This window comes from Peromyscus californicus, unplaced genomic scaffold (genome assembly GCF_007827085.1).
Source record: "Peromyscus californicus insignis strain IS unplaced genomic scaffold, ASM782708v3 Scaffold_20__1_contigs__length_68692818, whole genome shotgun sequence".
NCBI lineage: Eukaryota > Metazoa > Chordata > Mammalia > Rodentia > Cricetidae > Peromyscus > Peromyscus californicus.
In genome coordinates this window covers 44,203,127-44,226,263 of record NW_026294503.1, presented here as the reverse complement: position 1 = coordinate 44,226,263, position 23,137 = coordinate 44,203,127, and the positions used below count along the sequence as shown (strand labels likewise).

At 52.0% G+C, this 23,137-nt stretch overlaps 2 protein-coding genes across 7 annotated transcripts in view; both read left to right on the top strand.

Annotated features, from left to right (window-relative positions):
* Pla2g6 (phospholipase A2 group VI) overlaps positions 1-23,137 on the top strand; it is a 138,734-nt gene that overhangs the window by 25,225 nt on the left and 90,372 nt on the right. The window lies entirely within an intron of this gene.
* Positions 1-23,137, top strand: part of Tmem184b (transmembrane protein 184B) — a 40,258-nt gene that overhangs the window by 1,609 nt on the left and 15,512 nt on the right. For 2 of the 4 annotated variants that reach the window (XM_052748337.1, XM_052748336.1), the window contains exons 2-4: positions 15,981-16,087; positions 19,330-19,582; positions 20,888-21,053. In XM_052748337.1, the coding sequence (XP_052604297.1) occupies positions 16,026-16,087; positions 19,330-19,582; positions 20,888-21,053 (481 nt within the window). In that variant the 5' untranslated portion in view covers positions 15,981-16,025. The remainder of the gene's footprint in view (positions 1-15,980; positions 16,088-19,329; positions 19,583-20,887; positions 21,054-23,137) is intronic. The other 2 variants (XM_052748340.1, XM_052748339.1) reach the window with 2 other exon arrangements.

The window sequence follows — 23,137 nt, the reverse complement described above, 5'->3', positions numbered from 1 at the left end:
CAGCAGCCGTGTGAGCAAAGTATTGTGCATAGTTGTTGGATGAGGAAACTGAGGCAGCGAGGGGATTAGTGACTCACTTGTCAGTGTGATACAAGTAGGCTCTGGTGGACTCCGTCATCCTTGAGTCAGGGACTGTCTTGTCAAGTCGCCTTGTAACTTACTGAGCATCTACTGTGTGCCGGCCTCAGGGCTGTCTCCAGTCCTGCTATGCTCATACACTCTCCTTGCAGTCCCTGGGGTAGAAGACGAAGGGACAGGACCTGCTACCTGCCTCTAGAGGCTCCCAGTCTGTCGGGGAGGTGGACATAGATGGTGACTCCATTGGCCGGTGTGAGCAGAGAGGCTCTAAATATCTCCCAGGGGCTGACCTGGGTGCCCTTTTGCAGTCCTGGGGGGATGGGTTCTAAGTTGTTCCCAGGGTAGTGGGTTGTACTAGGAAAGACTAGAAGAGCTTCTAGATGGGAAGGATGTGAGTAAGCAGCTTGTCCTAGTTCAGGGCATTGGCTGAGTTCTGTGGACCTGGACTCTTGTCTAGGGGTTGCTTTCTCCCTTTCTCTCTCTCTTTTAAAAGTCCTGTGCCTGAATCAGGGCTCAGGCACTCCAGGAAGGCAGTGTGCCACCGAGCTATGTCCTCAGCTCCCTCCCGTTCGGTCTTTGAGGTTTTGCTCCTGTTTGCTGGCTGGCCTGCCCAGTCCTCTCCCCAAGAGGGGCTCAGTGCTATTTCCAGTCCCTGTTGTGCTCATTTCTCTCTCTCCGTTCCCTGGAGTAGAAACTGCTAGGCAAGGCAGGTACAGCCCTTTATTGTTTTGAAAGTGAGTAGCAGCAAATGAGACTGGGGATTTGGTGTGAGTGCTGGGAGGCCTGGAGCTGGGCTCTCAGAGTTCTGTGTGGGGTCTGCCCCAGGACCTTGGCTGAGGCTTTTGGGGGGCAGTAGATACCTCCTGAATATCTCCTGTGTGCCCTGAATTTGCTGGCCATCAGGGAAGTGAGGCCAGAGTCCTGGGTTGCCCTCCTGTCCAAGGCTGTGGTTGGCTGAGGTAGCCCAGCATGTAACTAATACATTTGAGACAGTGCTCTACCTGTGGTAGGAAGAGGGCTCTGAAGGGCCCAGAGGAAGAGGAACAACGACTTGTTTCCTGAGCACTTACTGTGTGCCAGGCCCAGTTCCAAGTGCTCTCGTGAATTATCTTTTCATCGTCCAGCGGGTGAGGTGGGGCTCGCCTTTCAGATCACAGGTGAGCTTTGTTCTGTCCCTCTGACATGGGGTGTGCTGAATGCCTTCCTGGTCCTGGAGGACTGGGGGTTCGGTACTGAGGAGGAAGAGGAGAGCTCTAGGTAGCAGGCAGGAGCCCTGCGCAGATGTGGAGGCCTGTCATGCTTCCCCTCTCAGAGGGTTTTGATTTGATCCTGGTGTGGTCAACAAAGAGCCTTCGAAAGTTTGAGAGGAAGTGACATGCATAGCCCTGTATCATGAGGCCATATCGTCAGCCTGCATCTTGCTTCCTTCATTCTGGCAAATAACTCCAAGATGACCTGCCTCCTTCCTGTTGGCTGCCCCTTGGGTCCCTGGTTTCTCTTTAGTCTTTGCTTCTGTTTTTCTTTGGCATCTTCGGGGCTGAAGGTTCTGTGCCCCAGGCCAGGCCTCTGGACCCTCCCTTATAGTGTCGCCTGCTCTCCTGCTGGCCTCTTCTGGTCTCTGTCACTCGGCTCCCCGGAACAAAAACTTGTTGTTTTGTTTGGGTTGGTTGGTTGTTTTTTTAAGCAGGGTCTCTTGTATTTCAGGCAGAACTTGAATTCACTATGTGGCTGAGGATAACCTTGAACTTCTGATCCTCCTGCCTTTACCTCCCAATGCCTAGGATCACAGGCATGCCCACCTGTGCAGTGTATGTAGGGAGGCACATGCCAGGGAGGCACTTTACCCACTGAGCCAGCCCTGGACTTGTTTTCTTAAGGATTGAACTCCCGATTCTCCTAGGTCTCCTGGGGTCATAGCTTCTCATGTCACAGATCTCAAGTATCCTTGGGAGGTGTGGTCTGTCTCCCACCGTCCATGCTTGGAGCACTCAGCTCTATGAACACAGGCAGAAAGGAGCAGTGGATAGAGCCAGTATTGGGGCCAGGCAAGCTGGATGTAGCTGCAGGCTTTTCTCTGAGCTCTGTGAAGACATGCCTGCTCTACTTTGTCAGGGGCTGGGCGGGCTGGCATTTGATGAAGAATTAGACACCATCCCTTCTCTATTTACATACTCCACTAGGGGGTCTTTGCAGACTACTGCTGAAACACAGCTGTGTGAGGAGGTGGGGGCTAATGGGCTGGGGATGTGACCATGAGAGTTGGGGGAGAATGCCCAGTTGAGTGCCCTAGGGTAGGCAGTTGAGAGTTGAGGAATCTGGGCCAGCGCGATGGCCCAGTGGGTAAAAGCACTTGCTGTGCAGGCCTGGTGACCCGACTTTGATCCCCAGGGCCTGTGGTGGACAGAGAGAACCAGCTCCTGAAAGTTGTCCTCTGACATCTACATACATGTGTGCTGTGGCATTCCTGTGTCCACCTTCACACACACACACACACACACACACACACACACACGTAATAATAAAACTAGAGTTTAAAATTAGAGACTTCATAAGTGCCTTGGAAATGGTCAGTGAGAGCAGGAGAGAGGGAGCTAGTGAGCGGAGCAGTTCTGGTGACCTGGAAAGGGAATTAGGAATCACAGGTCAAATCCCTGCTTTTATTAGCACTGTGTCCTTGGGCACGTTTCTTACCAGGTGTAACTCATGGTTTTTAAAATAAAGGTAGCCAGGCATGGTGGCGCACACCTTTAATCCCAGCACTCTGGAGGCAGAGGCAAAGCAGATGGATCTCTAAGTTCTCAGCCAGCCTGGTCTACATAGCAAGTTCCAGGACAGCCAGGCTGGCAGAGTGAGACTGTGTTTTATTGAGATGATGGTTTGTCTCAAACTATAAAGCAATAAATTAGATAAAAGATAAAGTTAAGGTGGTAGTATTGTTGCACATTATGTAATCCTACTACTTGGAAGGTTGAGGCAGGAGGATGAGGTCAAGGCCAGCCTGGGGAAGGACAGGAGCTGCAGTTCGCCTCATCTGTAGAGTACAGGTGCCGAAAGATTGGCATTATAGGACATCATGACCCAGTGTTTGCATCAGTGCCCGGCATGTACATGAGAGCTAGAGGTCAGCCTTGAGTGTTGCTCCTCATCCACCTTGGTTTTTACCACAGGTCTCTCCCTAGGACCTGGGGCTCTCCAATCAGGTTAGGCAGGCTGGCAGGGAGCCCCCAGGGACTTGCCTGTCCCTGCCTCTCCAGTCTAGAATAACAAGTGTTTTACGTAGGTACTGGGGCTCGAACTCAGATCCTCAGGCTTATGTGGCTAGGACTTTTCCAACCAAGCTGTCTTTCCTGTTCTTACCAGCTTTTGCTGTTTGCTTGCAGGCTGTTTAATTTCTTCAGGTATCCTGTGTGTCAGGCAGTTTGTGGGGAGCTGCGTCCAGCTGGGGAGAGAGACACCAGCTACAGGGCAGTTGTAATTGTCCTGGATGCCTTGAGGGTATATTCCTGCTTGGGCAGGGGCTTTTCTGATGAGGTGACAGTTAGGATGTCACTGTGTGGGAAGGTGGAGAAAGTAAGCTTCGGGCAGAGGGAGCAGCTTGTACAATGGTCTGAATCGATGTCATAAAACCAACCCCGTGGCCCTACAAATCGGCATAACCTTATAAATAAGTACCTAGCAGGACTGTCATTAATGTTCACTGAAGGTGATTTCTGCCTCACAGAGACCAGAAAGGAAAGAAGTGGAGTTGGGAGCATCATGGAGGGGTCTGGGTGGGCCCCTGGTTTTAGGTTTTGTCCTGAATCCTGAATCCTCCTGTGCTGTTTCTGCTGTATGGACTGTGGGATATATGTCTTGCCCAACACTGAGAAATCACTGGCAGTGTTTTTGGTTTTTGTTTATTTGTTTTGTTTTGTTTTTTCGAGACCAGTCTGTCTGCATAACCCTGACTGGCCTGTAACTCTCTACATGATTAGGCTGGGCTTGAACTCATAGAGATCTACCTGTTTCTGCCTCCCAAGTGCTGGGATTAAAGGTGTGCTCCACCACACCTAGTTTGTTTGTTTGAGGCAAGGTGTGATGTAGCCCAGGCTGGCTCAGCTCCTGATCTTGCCCTCACCTTCTGAGTGCTAGTATGTACCACCGTGTCCAGCTCAGAAAAGGTCTGTCTGTTAGGACTGAGGTTGCATCATCGGGGCCGGCAGTGCCCAGTATCTACCTACAGGGGTGAGGGAGGTCTCAGGCTGGCGAGAAGGCAGGAAGCCCAGCAGACACCCCCTTTTCCTTCTCTGGAGTGGAAACCGGAGGGGGAAGATCCCACCCAGAAAGCCTTTGTGCCTGACCCGCGTCACTTCCAGCTCTCCTGTGTGTTCGAGTCGCACACAAAGATAAAAACACCGACCTGGCGAGAAGGTCTGCATGTGAATCTGGTGCTGTAGCCTGTGCCCTACTGTGCTGGTGGAGTAGCTCCTGATGATTAAAGCCACCCTGTTTAACCCTCCACACTCCCCATAAAAGAAGGAATTGCCGTTGAGTTTGGTATTCACTCTAGGTAGGCGCTTACACTGCCTCACTGTTTACTAAGTGTGGTGTCGCAAGCATTTGCCTAGGTTGTTAGAAAGTTGGCCACAGGTAGAGAAGAGCGATGGTCCTGGTGCCTTGCTTGCAGTTCTGTGGGAAAGATGAGGTCTCCAGCCACCATCCTGGCCAGTGCTGTGGCCTGAATGATGGACAGGGCATCGGCAGAGCTAGAAACTGGCGTGACCTTGGGCAGACCACTTGCTAGTCCTAAACTTTACTTCACAGTGGGTTCTTAGCCCTCTGCCCACCTCCCTGTGCCAGGTAGGTTCCCAGGTCAAAAAGCCTGGTCACTGGGATAAGGGACACACAGTTTGGAGGATTGACAGGTTACATGGTTGTGAAGAAGGGTGTACCTACACCTGTTGTTTCTGTCACAACCTGAAGTCTGAACAGTGATCTTGTGAAGACTCGGTTTCACAAGTCCTTCACGCTGGTGTCATCCTTCACGCTGGTGTCCTGGCCTGTTCCAAGATGGCTCTTCTCCTCTTTCCCCTCCTCACTGAGCTGATTGCATCTGTCACTCTGAAAGGAATTTTCAGATCAAATGGCTTCCCCACCCTGAGGATACAGCACCTGCATTTTTCCTCTGGTGAACACCTATGGGCAAGATCCCCAGAAGGGCCCTGTCCTGTGGCAAATGGCTGAGGACTTCCGGCGCAGCTGTTCTCCAAGGCCCATGGTCATTTACAGAAGAGCTCTGAAGGCGTGCTGTAGCCTCTGGTTTGCTGGTTTGCATCTGTTTATCTCCTGTGAGCAGTAAGTGGAGGATCCCAGCAGCACCCACTGTGGGTGTCTGCACAGCACTGTGATGGGTGTTAGCAAAGGGGTGTGTGTGGTCATTTTTATATAGTTAATATTGCCATGTAATTACCCTAATTCCATCCTCAACATGATTTGTGTAGGGCTTTGTAAATTCCTCTTCCCAGTGGCCTTGGCCCTGGGAATCATTAATCTTATTCTGTGGATGGAGAGGCTGAGACTCAGAGGGTGAATTGCCTGTGGTCCTAGGAAGGAAGTACCAGGCCTTCTGACTCTTCCTGGCCTGCCCTGAGTGTCCACCAATGTTGCTGTCCCCCAGATAGCTTGCAGCCTCCTGGGAAAGCCTGGAATACCAAGTTGCTAGAGGTGGAAAATGTATAATGAGGGTCCTGGTTGATCTGTGGGCACCCAGGAGGCAGCAGCAGTCTGCTCTGCCTAGGGTGGGCTGGTGAACAGTTGAGCCACAACGGTAGATAGTGGGTCATGGCAGTTGGAGAGGAAGGGAGGACCTTCGGATGGTGGGGCCATGCGGAGCACACCCAGAGGCCTGGGACACAGGCAGCTGACATAGCACTGAGGTGGAGTGAGCCTTCTTGCATGGTTTGGGGTTCTGCCTAACCCCCAGGAAGGCATTGCATGATGCATGAGTGTTACAGTGTGGTTTAGGGGAGCAGGAATGTGACAGTCGGGATTTGCCTCAGCTGAATCTTTGCTCTGTGAAGCAGCCACAGAGCAGTTAGGGACCATGGTCTTTGGAGGTCCTGGATGTCTCTGTCGGGTGAGGGCCCGTGTGTGGAGACAGGTGCACTGCCTGGCTCTCTCACTCAGCTGGGGGCAGGAGACTTTTCCTTTCATCCACGCTTTCTAGTAGCTGGGCCTGTTTTAGGGAAGAGGAGGAAGCCCCGTCCTGCTGGTAACACATCCTCGGTTGCCCTCATTCTCGGGGAGGACACTTGGATTCCTGCCTGAGACGGCCCCCATCCTCCAGGACTGGCTGGCTGGAGAGCGATGCTTAGGAGGGTGGCTGTTGGGCACATGAGTTATGTAACAGGTAGTGACGGGCCGGGAGTAGGGAGGGTGAATGTCATGTCCTGTGAGTGTTCACATGACGGTGATGTCCCCACAGCTTTGGCAGGAGGTGTGACAAGAGGTGCTTTTCTCTCACTTGGGGAGGCTAGACTGGAAGCTCGAGACCCTCGGTTCTCTGTCCCACTCCTCTCTACCAGGCCCACCTGATACTCCGCTGCATACTGGTACCTTCATCCAGAGACATCAGTTATAGCTGCCCGTCAGGCCATCAGAGCTGGAGCTGGGAAGGGACGACAGTCTTCTTCCTTTTTGGCAATGCTAGGGTTGGACCCTGGAGCCTGTGCATTGCTAGGCAAGGGCTCTGCCGCTGAGCTGCACCCCCAGCCCTGGGTCTCCCCGTTTATGTGTAGGCGAGAAAAGCGAGTTCCTAGGCAGAGCATTGAGCAGGTTGAGTCTGGTCTGGGCCCAGGACCATCTCCTCACTCTTATTTATTGAAAACTCAGCTTTTCTCTGCCATTCCCCCCGACCACCACCACCTCAAGTGTCCTTCTCAACACTAAGATTCGTCCCTAGGTGAACTGAAGTGTACTCCACCTCTGTTTGAAAGGTACGTTTCTGAACCTCCAGAAGTTACATGAGGAATTAGCCTACAGAAGAAGTGTTACCATGAGAGAGTACATAAAAGGGGAGACCCAGGCCACCCTTCATGGGCAGCCAGCCTCACTTAGGCCCCCCGACCTCATCCAGTAAAAATACACACCTAGTTTTCACCAAAGGGTCTGAGGAGGGTGTAGGGTTCCTTAGGAAATAGGACCTCCAGCTCCCCAACTGCTGTTGGCTGAGTTTAAATCCCTGCTTTGGTCAGCTCGCTTCCTCTGGAGCCTCCAGGGCTTTCCCATGGGCAGTAAAGCCTGGGTGTCTCAGACCCCCCTCTAGTGGCCCCCTGAGCCCTGCTTGCTTGAGAAGCTGCTTTTTGAACTGCTGCTGTCCCTGCTGTCCCACCTCCATGCCTGTGTTCACCCTGCTCCTCGGCTCCTCTCCTTCCCTCTGTAGCCGCCCTAGGTACCAGTTCAGTGTCTAGAGTGTCTGCTCTGCACTGTCCTCTGCCCTTCCCACAGCCATGTCTACTCCCTGCTGCTATCACATAGAACTTTGGACATTGTCTCAGGTACCCCATTCTCCCCTGGGCCCCCTTGTGGTCATTTACCCTCCCAGGTAAGAACAGCTCACAGCTCAGTACCTGGGAGTCATCTGCCTGGTTTGAGCATCTGGTGCATGGCGGTGCAAGTCTCTGGTGCCTGGCTCTCGCTCCGTGTGTCAGGGAGGCCGTCCAGCTTTGTAGAACTGGCCTTTGTTCTTTTCCACTGCTGTGGACGTGTCCTCTGGCTGAGTTTGATGCTGTTTGTGTAGCCTTCCCCGTGTGGACAGGCAGCTGGCCTGGGGCCTCTTGTGTGCTTGTCTTGAGCCCCATGCACACTCTGTTGTGTATGCACCAGGGTGGGTTGCCTGCTCCCTGCACATCTGTGAATGGCATTTATTGGTTGGGCTTTGCCACCTTCTGATCCTGGACTGAAGTGAAACTTCTACTGACAGCATCTTAGGGAATGGGCACCTGCATCCATCTTTGTTTAGGCAGCCTGCTCCCAAAAGTCTGTGGGGCTGTTGGGGTTCAGGATTCTGCAGCCATGTGCTCAGTACTAGATGGGATATTAGCTAGCTTTCATTTTAGAGAGGCTCCAAAGCTCAGCCCTAGAGGCTGCACACTGATCTGCTTGTTCTCAGTGTGGAAGAGAACTGAGTAACCAGAACTCAGCCTAGTACTATTGAAAACAAAAAACAAAAACACTGAGTTTGCTGGGCATGATGGTGCATGCCTTTAATCTCAGCGCTCTGGAGACGGAGGCAGGCAGATCAGAAACCGCCTGCCTTGTCTACAGAGAGAGTTCTAGGTCAACCAAGGCTACATAGTGAGACCCTGTCTTAGAGAAACCAACAACAAAACCAAAAAACCCCACTGAATTCTGGGCTGGAAAGATGACTCAGTGATTTAGAGCATTTGCTCTTGCAGAGGACCCGGATTCCATTCCCAGCACCCACATGGTGCTCACAACCATCCTAACTGCAGTTCCAGGGGATCCATTTCCCTCTTCTGACCTCCACAGGCACTAGGCATGCCTGTGGTACACAGACATAACATGCAGAAGAAATATTCACATACACACAATCAAATACATTAAAAAAGTAAACAAAACAACAACAAAGACCCAAAGCTGAAGCACTGAATGCAAGGCAGTTGTAAGTAATCCCTTGCTGAAGGACTGATTCCTCTCTTGTTGCCTCTTGCTTCAACGTCCCCACCCCCATTCCCCACCCCCCACCCCTGACCCCCGCACGAGGCCAGCAGGCCCAGGTTGGGTAAGTTTTCCTCCCTGCTTCAGGGAGTGTGGGCTGGGAGAAGGGGGTGTGGAGCCTCCACAGTGGACTGTCTGGGGGTGTTGATGGGGAATAGCATGTGGGAGAGGTGGACCCCTGTACTGTCGTGAGGCATGTGACCTTTTTCAGAAGGCTTGTCAGGCAAAGCTGCCAGCTGCTGGCCGGCCACTCTTTCCTCTAATCCTCTCTGGAGAAGGGCCAGCCTGTGGCTGTTGTCTGTCTCTGATGTGGGTCAGCCTCACTCCAAAGGCAGCCACTGGAGGTGATCAAGCTGAGCAGCTCCCAGAGGCCAAAGGGTTCTGCATTCCCAGGCTGTAGGCTCAGGAGCAGGGAGCCCCTATGGGGGGAGAGGAGGAGGCGTGAAAAAATGGACGCTCCTCCAAGGGATAAAACAAACATTTAGAAGCAAACTCTCTCTCAGGGTGTGTGTATTCACATTCCAGAGAAGTGCCTGCCCACCTGTTGCCAGGACAGCCTGTGGGCGGCAGCTGCCTGAGCAGGCATTCCAGGGCTACAGCTTGCAAGGGTTCAGATCTGAAATGAATGAGCAGATAACTGACTGGGTGTTGTGGCTCATGCTTAACCCAACACTCAAGCTGAGGCAGGGGTATCAACCTGAGTTCAAGCCAGCTTGGGCTACAGTGAGACCTTGTCTCAAGAAAGAGGGGAGGGCGTGGTGGATAAGAGTGCTTGCTGCATGCACAGCCATGAGGACCTGAGTTTGGATCCCAGCACGTACTTAAGCTGGCTGTGATCAGCATGCAGTTGTAATCCCAGTGCTGGGGTGGCGGTCTGAGCCAGGAGGATTGCTGGGGTTTGCTGGCTGCAGCCATAGCCAAAACACATGAACTCCAAGTTTAAAGAGAGAACTTTCCTCAGAGGAATACCTGACACCTTCCTGTCTCTGTTTGCATATGTGTGTAATACATACAGAGACAGCACACTCACATGTACCATATGCATACATATACTACACACATACACCATATTCACATACCAAACAGCACACATACATATACTACATAAACACACCATGTACACCACATATACACCCTACATGTACCCCATATACACATAGCCCACATATACCACATACACACGCACCAAACGGACAGATGCCATATATAGACACACACACACACACACACATACACGATTTGAAGAAGACCAGTGACCAGAGGTAGGGCCAGCCTGGGCTCAGAGACTGATAGGAATGTGACACCCCACCTCACATCCCATGATGGGAGGATGTGGTGCAATGAGACCAGTAATAGCAATGGTGGCAGCATGTGGTACCTGTGTCTTGTTCTTTCCTGAAAGCTCCTCTGACTTGGGTGTGACTGTGCCCTAGTGCCAAGCAGGGGAAGGTTGCATAATTGTCTCTGACACACAGCTAGAGTGGCAGAGCTTGGAGCCAGGTGTAGGTGATCTAGCTCCAAGGTTCAGGGTTGAAGAAGGGTCAGGCAGTATGATGAGGGCAGTGTGAAGAGGGTGTCCTCACAGAGCGACCAGTGCCCTGTCTTTTCCTAGAGGAGGCTGCAGATGGGGGATGGGTTGGGGGAGGGGGAAGTTTACTGAGTTGGTTTCTGGATTTGACATAGTTCATTGGCCAGGGCCTGGTTGAATTTTATTCCAGACCTTCCTTCCTGTTTCCCACTGAGTCTGTGCTCTCAAGCCTCTTCTGGCTCGGATCCAGCTCCCTTGACCCTCTGATGAACGGTAGAGGGGACACTGTGCTGGCTACTCCTTGTTTTTGAGCTGGGTTTGCTCAAGCTCGCGTCCTTCTTTCCCATTAGCCACAGGCCCCAGCCCCAACAGGAGCCCTGCCCTGTGTCATGGTGGCCCCTCAGGGGCTCTGCCCGGCCACTCACATCTGTCTGCGTGCTCTGACCAGATGAGCTCTATTGCACATGTGGCTAGAATGCCATATGTGGCCTGTCACACTGCCTCGCACTGCCCCTGTGTGAGGCCTTCTTGCACAAGCCAGCTCAAAAATCAAGAGGACACAGGCTAGCTCCACACCATTGTCCATGCCGTGACCCCTACCCCCAAATCAGTGTTCAGCAGTTACTTTCTAGCCCCCACACCCTCGCTGTCAGCCAGCCCTCAGGGCCATAGTCCCTGCTCTCATGGAGCTCCTCTCTCCGGGAAGGCAGGTGTCCAGTGACCAGATAGCATCATAGTTGAAAAGACGGAGAGAAAAGACCAGGCCAGCAAAGATGTGACACCGTGGATGTGATAGAGGGTGGCGATGTGCAGGCAGTTGGGGACAGAGTTCTTCAGTGAAAATGGTAGAACATTCCAGTCCCCAAGGCAGGTGCTCTAAGACATGACCTTTGACCTCCTCCAGAAGGTGGCAGTGTTGTCATGGAGAAGGCAGGAGGAGCTCACCTGTGGTCAGTGTCCCTAACTCAAGGAACTAGCCCCTTGCCAGAGTGTCCCAATTGGTGAAAGCATCTGTATTCCCAGATTCACCGTCATGTGTCCTGCCAGGCTGTAACAGTCCTTTGCTCTCCTTGGTGTGGCCTTTCCAGGCTGGAAGATGGATGTGACTCAGCTTCCATCCTCTGCCCTCTCCATACCCTCCCTCCAGCCACACACTCGGGCGCTCAAGCTGGGAAGTGTCAGCAGTGGGGAGGGTCCTGGTGACAGAGCCCACAGAGCAGGCTCTCCGTTGCTCAGTTGCTCACACGTGGCCTTTTTCCATGTCCCTACTGCCTGCCTGGCATTATGGACCTAGAGAAGCAGTGCATGTGGAAGACAGGAATGCAGGCCTTTGCACTGAGCACAGCCAGGTTCCACTGGAGTGGGCTGGGCCTAGGGGTGGTGGGGATGTTGTTGGTGAGGTGAGAGTTGAGGTCTTGTGACCAAGAGGACCAGGGCAGAGGAGAAACACACTCAAACGTGCTCACACATGTGGGGTGATAGGGTTTCTGTTGCTGATGCTCAGACAGGAGGCCAGAGGCCTGGGTCGCTGAGGAGTCAAAGACTACAGCCCACTCCTGACAGTGCTGAGTGGATGTAGAAGTCAGTCCTTGTAGCTCCAGGCCTCCACAGCCATGCCCCTTCTCCACCATGGCAGACTCTAGATCGTGCAGAAACCACAGATGTTCCTCCTCAGTCAGCAGCAGACTCATTTCCCAGCAAAAATCTGACCTGAATTGATGTGAGGCTAATTATAACCTTTAAAAAGATTGTACCCAGGTGGGTGAGCTACATTTTTCGCTGTGGGAATGCTATGCATGGGAGGTTTAGGGGTTTGCCTAGACCCCTGTGTGAATGTCAAACCACATGCAACACTATAACCTATTTATTTACTTACTTACGTATTTAATGTTGTTGAAACAGTGTCACACACCTCAGGCTGCCCTCAACCTCACTGTGTAGCCAACAGTCTTAAGCTTCCACCTCCACCTCTAGCTCTGGGATAACAGACATGAGCCACTATATCTAGTATATATACTAGGGATGGAATCCAGGGTGCTGTGCACGCCGAGCAACCCTTTTAACCACTGAGGCATGTCCCCAGCCCCAATACCCTTTTAAAAGTGTCGATAATTCTGGTTTACTAAGCTCATTGGCTCAAAGGCCATGGCAACAGGACAGTCCACACCTTTGCTCTGCTCCCAAGATAAGAGCCTGCTCACTTGTTCGGTCCAGCTCAGGTGACAGCACAGATTCCAGCTCAGCCACCAGGACTCAGGATCGGGGACAAAGTACCAGTTTGAGGCCTGGCCTCTTCAGAGTTGCAGGCTGGTGGGGGAGTGGTGGATGGTGAGGTGACATCACAGCTTGAGGCCTGGCCTCTTCAGAGTTGCGGTCTGGCAGGTGATGTTGGGGTCCACAGAGGTTTCCCAGTGGGATCTGAGCTTGCTTTACCCAGCAGGGCTGCATAAGGGGATGGCTTGACCACGTGCTTGGTTACCAGGTGTTTGGAAGGGTCTGCACTTGCCTGTGCCGTGCCATATTCTTTGATCTAGCAAGGGGGAGGTCTTTTGCTCCACCCTTTGTCATTCCTTTAAAAGCCCTTTAGCAGAGACAGAAGGGGCCAGTGGGTTTTGACCTAGACCCTCCCAAGGCTATCCTGTGTTTCTATCTGTCTCTCTCCCTTCTATATTTCTATCTAAATATTTCTCACTTCTCCCTACTCAAGAGTACCTTGGGGGAAAAAGTGGGAGCAGGTCCCCTACAAGGTGAGTGGTGGGTGATGGGTGACAGTACCCACTGGCAGGTGGGCCACTGGAGGGACCCAGCAAGTTCTTGTGTGATCTGCAGCCTGGGACCAAGGGGGCTAAGGGACTGTGCTAGAGAAATAAGGACAGAGACCTCTGCAGGAAGATGAGCCATGCAGGTGACCTTTGCTCGCTGTACTTGTACACTTTTATCAGCAACAGAACCCCCAAACTTGCCCCGCTTCTGATCTTAGCACTCCAGAGGCAGAAACAGGCAGCTCTCTGAGATCCAGGCTAGCCAAGGCTGTGTAGTGAGACCCTGTCTCAAAACAAAACAAACAAAAACCAGATGTGGGCTGTAGGATGGCTCAGTGGGTAGAGAGCCCTTTCTGTTTCAACCATGAGGACCTGTGCTTGGTTCCCCAGCACCCATATAAAAAGCCAGATGTGGCCCTGTATGCCAGTTACCCCAGCATAAGTGGGGCAAGATTGTTGGGACTTGCTGTCAATCTAGCCAGAAAACAGTGAGCTCCAGGTTCACTGAGGGACCTGTCCCAAGGGAATAAGGCAGAGAGCAATAGAGGGCACCTGACACCCTCCCTCCTCCATTCCTGCACATGTGCACACGGGTGCACACATGAACAGCACACATACACAGATAGACGAACACCAGGCTTTTTGAGCATGCACCTCGGGTTTGATGTACTGAGAAGTATATACAACTCGCCCTTCCCATTCCATTGTAACTATAAGACCCGTTCGACACAGAGGTCGGAAGACAAGCTGAAGATGTCATGAGTTTTAAAGTCGGTGTCACTGATGGCTGCAAGCCCTCTGGCTTCCTAGGCCAGTGCCTTCTGGGGATGTGAGCTTTAGCGCAGTGAGGAAGGAAGCCTCTGGAAGGCCCGACTCTGCCATCCATGTTTCCATGCCATTCCAGTTTTCGTGGCTACCTTCCCTGACAAAGCTCCCTGCCCTGCACATGCCACAGTGGACAGTGCTTCTTCCTTGGCTCTTCTCAGATCAGGTTATTCATGGCCCATCCCAGCCACTGACTGTGTAAAGGAACTGTTGTCAGAGTTTAGCTGGAACATCTCCATTTCCTGGCAGTCAGATATTTTTATACACCACACAGGCATTTGCTTCCAGGTCTCTAACACAACTAAGATTTGATGGGAATTTTTTTAATCAGCTAAAAATTCTACTTCATAGTATCTTAAAATTTCAGATTTGAAAACTTTTTAATTTTTTTTTTTTTAAATCTATGTGAGATACAGCTTTTGGTCACAAAGCCCTGCACCAGTAGAGCCTTCCATGCTTGTGGCCTCTGCCGGTGGTGTCCTAGGGCCTCTTAAACCAGGGCTCTTTCCTGTGAAGGAGTGTCACAAATGTGCCAGAGGGCATTTTGAAGGCAGTTCTGGGAAGCTGACCTACAGCCAGTGTAGAACTAAGTGTCCACACATGGGACGGTTTGCTCTTTCTTTTTGGTGCTTAAGATGGAAGCACCTGGCATTGAGTCCAGCCTCAGTTTCCCTGTTGTTAGGTTTGGCCACTCAGGTTGTTTTCCTGCAAGGTAAGGAGACAGATTCTCCCATAGGTGTTTCCATAGTCACTCAATTTCACCTTTTGTGGAGGTTTTCATGTTCTGCCTAGTGAGTGTTTCATTATGGAAAATTCCTTACGTGCTGAAGAGCCTGTCTCTCCCGCCCCACAGAGTCTTAGCAGTTACTCTGTATGATCTTATTCCATCTTTCTCTCTTCCAAACTGGATGCTGTACTCAGGCTTTAGGGGCCGAGGCAGGAGAAATTTTTTTTTTCCTTTTTGAGACAGTCTCATGTAGCCCAATCTGGCCTTGAACTTGCTAAGTAGCAGGGGATGATGTTGAACTCTGTCTCCCAAGTGCTGGGATTCCCATCGTGTACTGCCATCCATTTCTGTGTGGTGCTGCTGGCTGAACCTAGATCTTCAGGCATGCTAGGCAAGCAATTTACCAACTAAGCCTCACCCCAGCCCAGAGGACCCCTTGAACACAGGACACAGAATTTAAGGCCAGCCTTGGGCAGTGGGGATGGGCGTGGGATATAGCACCATGCTATTTTTTTTTTACCCTTATAATATGCCAATATGCATCTCTGCATGCTGGAGACTTTAAAATCTATTTTGGGGGCTAGAGGTGGCTCAGCAGTTAAGAACACTTGTTTCTCCTGAAGAAGACCCAGGTTCAGTCCCCAGCACCCACACAGAGGCCTATAACCGTCGGTAACTCTACTTCCAGTGGATCTGGCACCTTCCTGTGGCCCCCGAGGGTACCAGGTACACATGTGGTGACATACATATATGCAGACAAAATACTCATACGAGTGAAGTAAAATGAAAAAATAACCTAAAAACAAATACAAAAACCAGCCCTCTATTTGAAACAAATGGAGAGCCACAGGAAGTTCCGGAGCTAGTATAAAAGGTGCAGCGCTCCTTCCATTGGCCATGTCCTTGTTGGCTGTGACCACACAAAGTAGTTCATGGAAGCAGTTCACAGAGGGCAGGTAGCAGCAGGGAACGGGGCTGTAAAGTTCCTCGGTTCCTCTCTGTTGTCACCTGTGGGATGCATGTGTCCGCATGTAGTTCTGTGTGGTCTGTCTCCTGTGGATTTGTGGACCCATCCCCACTGTCAAGATAGCAGCTGTCTCAGAACTGGAAGAAACCTGCCTGCACAATACCAGATTCTGCACTGTCTTCACACCAGTGTGCATTCGGGGTGCCGTTTCTCTGCCTGCTTGCCCACATTGGCATCGACACTGTTTCTCATTTTGTAGTTCTGGGGTACCTCACTGTGGTTTTCATTTTTTTCTCCATTATCTTTTGAGGTTGTGCTCACCAGCTATGTATCAGCTTTAGCCAAATGCTCTTGGTGTCTCTTGTTTCTTTTCAGGTTGGATGGTGTAGTTGAGCTTTTGACCGTCTTGTTCTGCCCAGGATGCTGGCGGTTCCCCAGGTTTGTGCTGCAGACACTCTCCACGCTGCAGCGCATCTTTCACAGTATGAAAGCTTTCACTCTTTCTTTCTCCCCTTTCTTAATCAGAGAGTTGGAGGTGATTAAGGAAAGATGTTTTTAGCTGGCAGTGGTGGCACACACCTTTAATCCCAGCACTTAGGGGGCAGAGGCAGGTGGATCTCTGAGTTCAAGATCAGCCTGGTCAACAAAGCGAGTTCCAGGACAGCCAGGGCTACACAGAGAAACCCTGTCTTGAAAAACATACAGATGAACACCTCTCCCCTAAAAAAAGAAAAGAAAAGGAAGGAAGGAAGGAAGGAAGGAAGGAAGGAAGGAAGGAAGGAAGGAAGGAAGGAAAAGGCAACCTGCTAGAGCAGTTGGAATTTGGAGCGTTGTCTTGTATGTCTCCTCTTACCTTGAGGAACATGGACTATATTTAAAGGGGGGCCATAGAGACCACATGGATTAGCGGGGGCTGTACCAGCTGCAGTTGGCCCAGCCACAGTCAAGGCTCAAGTGCTGAGCCAGGCCATGCTCTGTTTGTTACTGGTTCTAGGTCAGCAAGTGCTCCTTCCCAGGGAAACATCTGTCTGTCCCAGGTATGGAACAGTGGAACCCAGTATCTCTCCTCTCCTGTACACAGTGTGAAGAGTGGGACCCAGGGTCTGCTCTCTTCTCTGTACACAGTGTGAAGAGTGGGACCCAGGGTCTGCTCCCTCCTCACCCTCTGTACACACTGGGAACAGTTTGCAAGCGTAGTGTGTTGTGGACTGGACTGCAGATGTCGGAAGCCTCCATGTGGGTCTTGGGTCTGGGTGGAGGAGCTGCTACACCTGCCTTTCAAGGGGACCAGAGACTAAATGTTTATGAGTGAGGGCATTGCTTTAACTGTTATCTGAGAGAATGTTCTAGAAACCTTCAAATCATTTGGTAGGGGGCTGAAAGCCAAGTTGCACATCTTTTTTCTCTTTCCAAGATGTAGATAATGTCACTTACTTTAATGTTGCCAAGAGAGAAAATAAACATGAGATAGTATTTGGGGGACATGCTGGCGATTGAGGGTATTTGTTCGTGTTTTGCCCACCCCCGTGTTTATTCTTTTAATCTGGGGTGACAGGCAAAGACGTTGATTTCCAGTGAAAGCCTCCTAAAGCCACGTCTCAGGCACTAGCTCTCAGCTTGGCAGCCGTGCCCACAGCAGCTATTATTAGGCTGTCACAGTGTCTTTTTTCCAGAACTTGCCACCAGTCTTTATATATAGACACCTTCTCCGTTTTTGAGTTTCCCGATTTAGGTGCCTTCTCTGTTTTTGAGTCTTGGATCTGTCTTTTAGGCGGTGGGTTAGGGATTGTTTATGTGAAAGAAAAGAGCAGTGTAAGGGACTTTGCCTGGTCCAGTGTCCTGCAGGAGCCGACAGGTGGATGTGGAGATGGGTTAGAGGGAGCCGGGCAGGAGGTGCGGGTGGACAGCAGTGTGGCCAGGTCATAGGGCAGGCATGCGTTGTTTGGAGAGTCTTCTTCAGGTGTCACTGCATTCTGTCCTGTATGTCCGCTCCCATGCGTGTCTCTGATGCTCACTGTCTCTTCTCCACTTACCCCTCTCTGTGTGCTCTGTGTGCCCTGGTGCAGGGTGAGTCGTGGCCAGTTTGGGCAGTTGGCCTTTCAGGTCGGCTGATGGCGGACGGTACTGACTCTTGTCAGTAGGTGGCAGTACTGAAGAGGGTGAGGCTCATGGGGCTCTGAGCCGCGGTAGAGGGGGCAGTTGGATTCCTCCTCTCCAGCCGCTGTAACAGAATGCTGGAAACTGGCCCGTTTCTCACAGTTCTAGAGGCTGGGCGGTTGAGATCCAGGCACTGACCACACTCTGTCCAGTGGGGCCCATTTCAGATTCATAGGCAACTCCTTTTACTCTGTCTTCAAGTTGCAGAAAAGGCAAGGGGTCTCATATGAGGGTACTAATCCCTTTTGTGAGGGCTCCACCCTTCTGACCTAAGCACCCAAATACCCCACCTCCTAACGCTATCACTTTGGTGCATCAGACTCCTAAGCGCACATTCTGGATGATCCTGGAAAGCTTTGCTTTTTGAAAGTGGCTCTGGTCTCTGGCCCAGCCTTGGCCTCCAGTGGTGAACATCTTGGGTACCTGACAGCGTCTTTTCTCTCGGCCATATGGGGGCTACTTCTCCACGTCAAATGGGACTCCATCTCTCTACCGAGGAAGGTGTTGCTTCCACAGAGATGCCATCTAGTCTCGGCTTCGCTTTCCCACTGGAGAGTCCCTTGATGTCTGTTTCCTCAGTTCTGCCTTGTTCCATGTCGTGGAGTACCTTACTCATATTCTCTTTGAATATGCATTGAAAGCCAGTAGTGAAGTTGAGCATTATAAAGGGCCGGGTGCTGGGCTTGGTGGTGGGGATTCAAAGACAGGAATAGGGTACTGTTTCTGAGCAGGCAGGAAGGTAGACATGGGGACCGAATGCAGACCATGTGTTCGAGAACAGTAAGGGCGGCACATGAAATGGATTGGAGTATCTGTTGGGAAAGTGTGTAGGCAGGGTTTCAAGAAAGAGCATATTTGTGCTGAGTTAGAAGATGATTTTTAGGGGCAGCTGTGTAGATCAGTGGTAGAGTACTTGCCTCACGTGTGGAGTCCTAGGTTCTGTAGTTCTATAGTTCAAAGTTTGAGGGTGCACAATTGGGAAGAGCCCTAAAGTCTCGAAGATAGCTCAGCCGGGTCCAAGGGATGGACCGCTCTTAGCCATTAGGGAAGTCAGGAAACTCAAATACCAAGTCCTTCAGATAGAAGCCTATGGCGATAAAATGGTTTTTGCCAGACCAGGGTGGTACATTTGTAATCCCAGTACTCAGAAGCCTGAGGCAGGAGGATTGTGAGCCCAAGGCCTGCCTGGGCTATACATAGCAAGACCTTGCCTCTAAAGGGGAGTGGCCAGAGGACCCAGGAGGCAGTTGTGTGTGCCGTACGAGGCTCCAGCGTGCAGCAGCAGTACTTGGGGACTGCCAGGGTAGCAGGTGGGTCAGGCATTCTTGATAGTTGTGGAGCGGCACTCTTCTGGACCACTGCATTCCCAGCCATGTTTTGGTTTCCTAACTTGGAAGGGAGCTGTTGGGGACTTTTGGCAAACAAAGGTCCTGGTCTGACTAAAGCCGTTGTGTGTTGGCCTAGACATGGCAGGACAAGGGCAGTGTAGGGACACGGCTGGGGCCAGAGTGATGTGGACCTCGAAGGGTATTTCCAGCACTAGCTCTCACCCAGATTTCTTTTCTAGGCCAGCCCATCACACACTCCAAGAGATTCTCTCAGGAAGCCTGCTGCTGCTGCTGAGCACCATGACAGTGAGGGGGGCTGCGCTGGCCCCAGACCCAGCATCACCCACGACCGCAGCAGCTTCGCCTGGCGTCTCTGCAACCCCCGAGGGCAGTCCCACAGCCATGGAGCAGCCCGTGTTCCTGATGACCACGGCCGCCCAGGCCATCTCTGGTTTCTTTGTGTGGACAGCTCTGCTCATCACCTGCCACCAGGTACCTGGGTGTGAAGAGGGAACCTCCTCCATACGGGTCCCGAGTGGTTTCTAGTCCAACAAAGCATACTTCAGCAAGCCGGGCTGTAGCAGTGAGTGTGCTTTGCTTCCTAGGGGATTTCTCCTCCACACCCCAGCTCAGCTGAGGGCAGGTTGTGGCTCTGGAGTTATCTGCACCCCTAACAACCAGAGCTGCAGGAATGTGAGGAGACACCCAGATACTTGTCTGCTTTGATCTAGAAGTGACGCTGTTACTTCTGCTTAGTAGTTATTGGCTATGCCCATGTCTAGCCGAAGCCACAGAACTGTACATGTTAGAGATGTCTTTGCGAAGGAGAGACTTGAGAACCCGAGGGGGGTGGCAGAGGAGCTGGTTGCATGTATGTGGCTGGCAGCTCAGGGAGAGAAGTCAAGTCTCGTGTCTCCTGCACTCGTGAGCTCAGGGGAGGTTGGGCGCTCAAGAAGGAGGCTTGATGAATGCCCCGTGTAGGCTGGTTGAGTCTGCTCAGGTCCCTGGCAGTCCCTCACCAGCTGTCCTGTGTCTCAGTCTCTTTTAGATCTATCAGTGTCCAAGAGATGGGCTCACAGCAGACGGGAATGTTTTGTCCTTTTCCTCAGCCAGGGCTGGGCTGGGCCAAGAGTGATGTCATGAGAGTTGGGACCAGGCCCCGGGCCTGGCTCTTGGCTCTGCTTTCTCAGAGTTGTGCTGCCTTCCTCTGCCTCCCCGGGGACAGCAGTGCTGCCTGGGTTCAGCAGATTGAGGAACGGCATGGTGTGAACACACCACTGTGGACACATGGCCAGGAAGAATATCTGGGTCCTCCAGGGTGAAGCTCCTGTCTGTCCCACCCTTTCTGGCATCTGCTAAGGGACACAGCAGAAGGGTCACAGCCAGATGCCCTTGATCAGCCCTTCAGTTAACCCAGTGCCGCTGCTGTGCGACCCTGGGAACTTGGCTTTGGGAAGGCAGGATGAACGGGAGCACACATTGGGGACCACAGCATCAGCACCACCATGGCCTTACCTAAGTCCCATCTAGCTGAAAGGTGGCCTGTAGATGCTGCTCATACCAGCTTTATGTGATCCCTTTGATTTGACTCTTATGATGGAAGTTTTATCAACTAATTTTCCTGAGCAGGACTAAGTCCCAGGGTGGGTACTTTATATCAGGCCATAGAACAAGAAGGGCAGAGCCAGGAGCCAGGAGCTCCCCTCTTCCCTCGGAGCAGGAAGAAGAGGGCAGATAGATGGTGGGAGGCAGGTGTGGTAACAGTAGGCCTTCACTGACCTGGTGCCCTTCACCCAGATCTACATGCATCTGCGCTGCTACAGCCGCCCCAACGAGCAGCGCCACATCGTGCGCATCCTCTTCATCGTGCCCATCTACGCCTTCGACTCCTGGCTCAGCCTCCTCTTCTTCACCAATGACCAGTACTATGTGTACTTCGGCACCATCCGTGACTGCTACGAGGGTGAGGACACAGTGTGGAGAGGACCGGAGGGTGGGGAGTTCGGGCCATGGGAGCAAGGGGAGTGCTCTGCCTCATCACTTCTAGGATCTGGGGGCGGGGGTGTCATTCCTCAGTTCTTCCCTGGGGTCTGGACCTCATGAAAATTAATGTGGATTCCTCTTCCCCACCTGGCTCTCCATCGATCCCTAATGACGGGTAACCATACTTGTGTAGCCAAGTATCCCCTTACAGACGTGCTTTGGTGTGGAGGATCCCAGGACACAGTCACAGATGCCGGGAGGCAGGAGCTCCACCTCTAACTCATTTTTTTCTCAGTTCTGGCTTTTCTAGCTGGTGGGCAACTTGTAATGGTCCATCTGTGGGTGGGAGGGTTTGCACAGCTGGGCCTGCAACTCCGTGTGTCCCCAGTGGTGCTCTGTTGCATCTCAAAGGAAAGGACTGGCACCCTCTCCTGGGCCTCGGCTCCTTAGCTCCTCCCACCACGTTCCCCCTCATCCCTCTTGCCTCCTCCACACTCTCTACAGGAGACACAGCAGCCTCCATCCCAGCTGGAGCAGTAGGTAGTTTCCTGGTGTTGGGAGCTGGCATGGTCTGATTTTCCAGCCCTGGGTGGGCCTGACTCTCATCCTGTCTCTTCTCCAGTGTCATACCCTTCTTGTCCACACATTGTCCACCTCTGCAGTGGGTACTGCTGAGAGGAGGCTTCACTCAGTGTGCGAACACAGCCAGGCACATGACAGCAGTGACTCCTCTCCCCGCTTTGAGACAGGATCTCATGCAGCCTGGCCTCAAACTTTTTGTGTCAGGGTCTCATGTTATAGCTCTGACTGGCCTGGAACTTAACTGCGTAGACAAGGCTGGCCTTGAACTCACAGAGATCTGCCTGTTTATGCCTCTTGAGTACTAGAATTAAAAGGTGTACACTTTATATTCTTTGTCTGTTTGTCTGTCTTTTATGTGTATGAGTGTTTGCCTGCCTGTAGATCTGTGCACCATGTATGTGCAGTGCCTGAAGAGGCCAGGAGGTGGTGTTGGTAATCAGGCCAGGATGGATCTGGAAGAGCAGCCAGTGCTCTTAACTGCTGAGCCATCTCTCCAGCTCCAACTCCAAACTCTTTTTTTTTTTTTTTTCTTTTGAGACAGGGTTTCTCTGTATAGCCCTGGTTGTCCTGGAACTTGGTCTGTAGACCAGGCTGGGCTTGAACTCAGAGATCCTCCTGCCTCTGCCTCCCAAGTGCTAGGGTTACAGGTATATGCTACCATACCTGGTTTTGTGTGGTGCTGGGCATGGAACTCAGGGCTTTCTAGATGCTAGGCAAGCACTCTACCAACTAAAATACATCCCCAGTCCGTTTGCATGTTTGTGTTGGAGGAGTCGGGGGCTCACACATGCCAGGCATGTGGTTTTCCTTTAAGCTATCCTTTTTAAATAAAGAGACTCACACTGTGAGCCCTATCCAGTCCCCTGCAGCTGCATCGTCTCCCAGGCACCCTTCTCCTGGCTGATGCTCTCATAAATTCCTTCCAAGAGAGACTATAGAGGCAGATGGGGGCCTGCTCAGTGCTGCACTGTGCTTGATGTTCCTGAACGCAGAAAATCCCCCAGGGAAACCTCTGACTGGGAAGGGAGGAGCTGGGCATCCCCCTCCCTGCAGGTGCCAGCCTCGAGTGGTACAGCTTCTGCTCACCTGCTTCTCTTAGAAGCAAAAGGTTGTTCTTTACTGTGCATGTGGCTTCGTGTGTGTTTGTGTCTGTGTGTCCTGTGTCGTCTAGGGGCAAACATAGGTTTTCTCCTTGGTTTGGCCCTGAAGATGGGACATCTAGCAAATGGTGAGGACACAGGGGAGCTACCAGTCTGTCCTTACTCGACACCCCAAAGTAGCAGCAGATGGTGGGTGGCACCCCCACTTCAGAGGCCTCTTTGTTTCTCCCACCTGCCCCAACCAGCCTCCCGGCCTGTGGAAAGGTTGGCTCAGGAAGTCTGCCACTCATCTCCTAGCAACACTGTTGTCTCTGGCCTCTCATCTCCCGGGGGTTACAAACAGCACAGGGCCCCTGGAGCTGAGGCTGCCTGAGGTCACTGG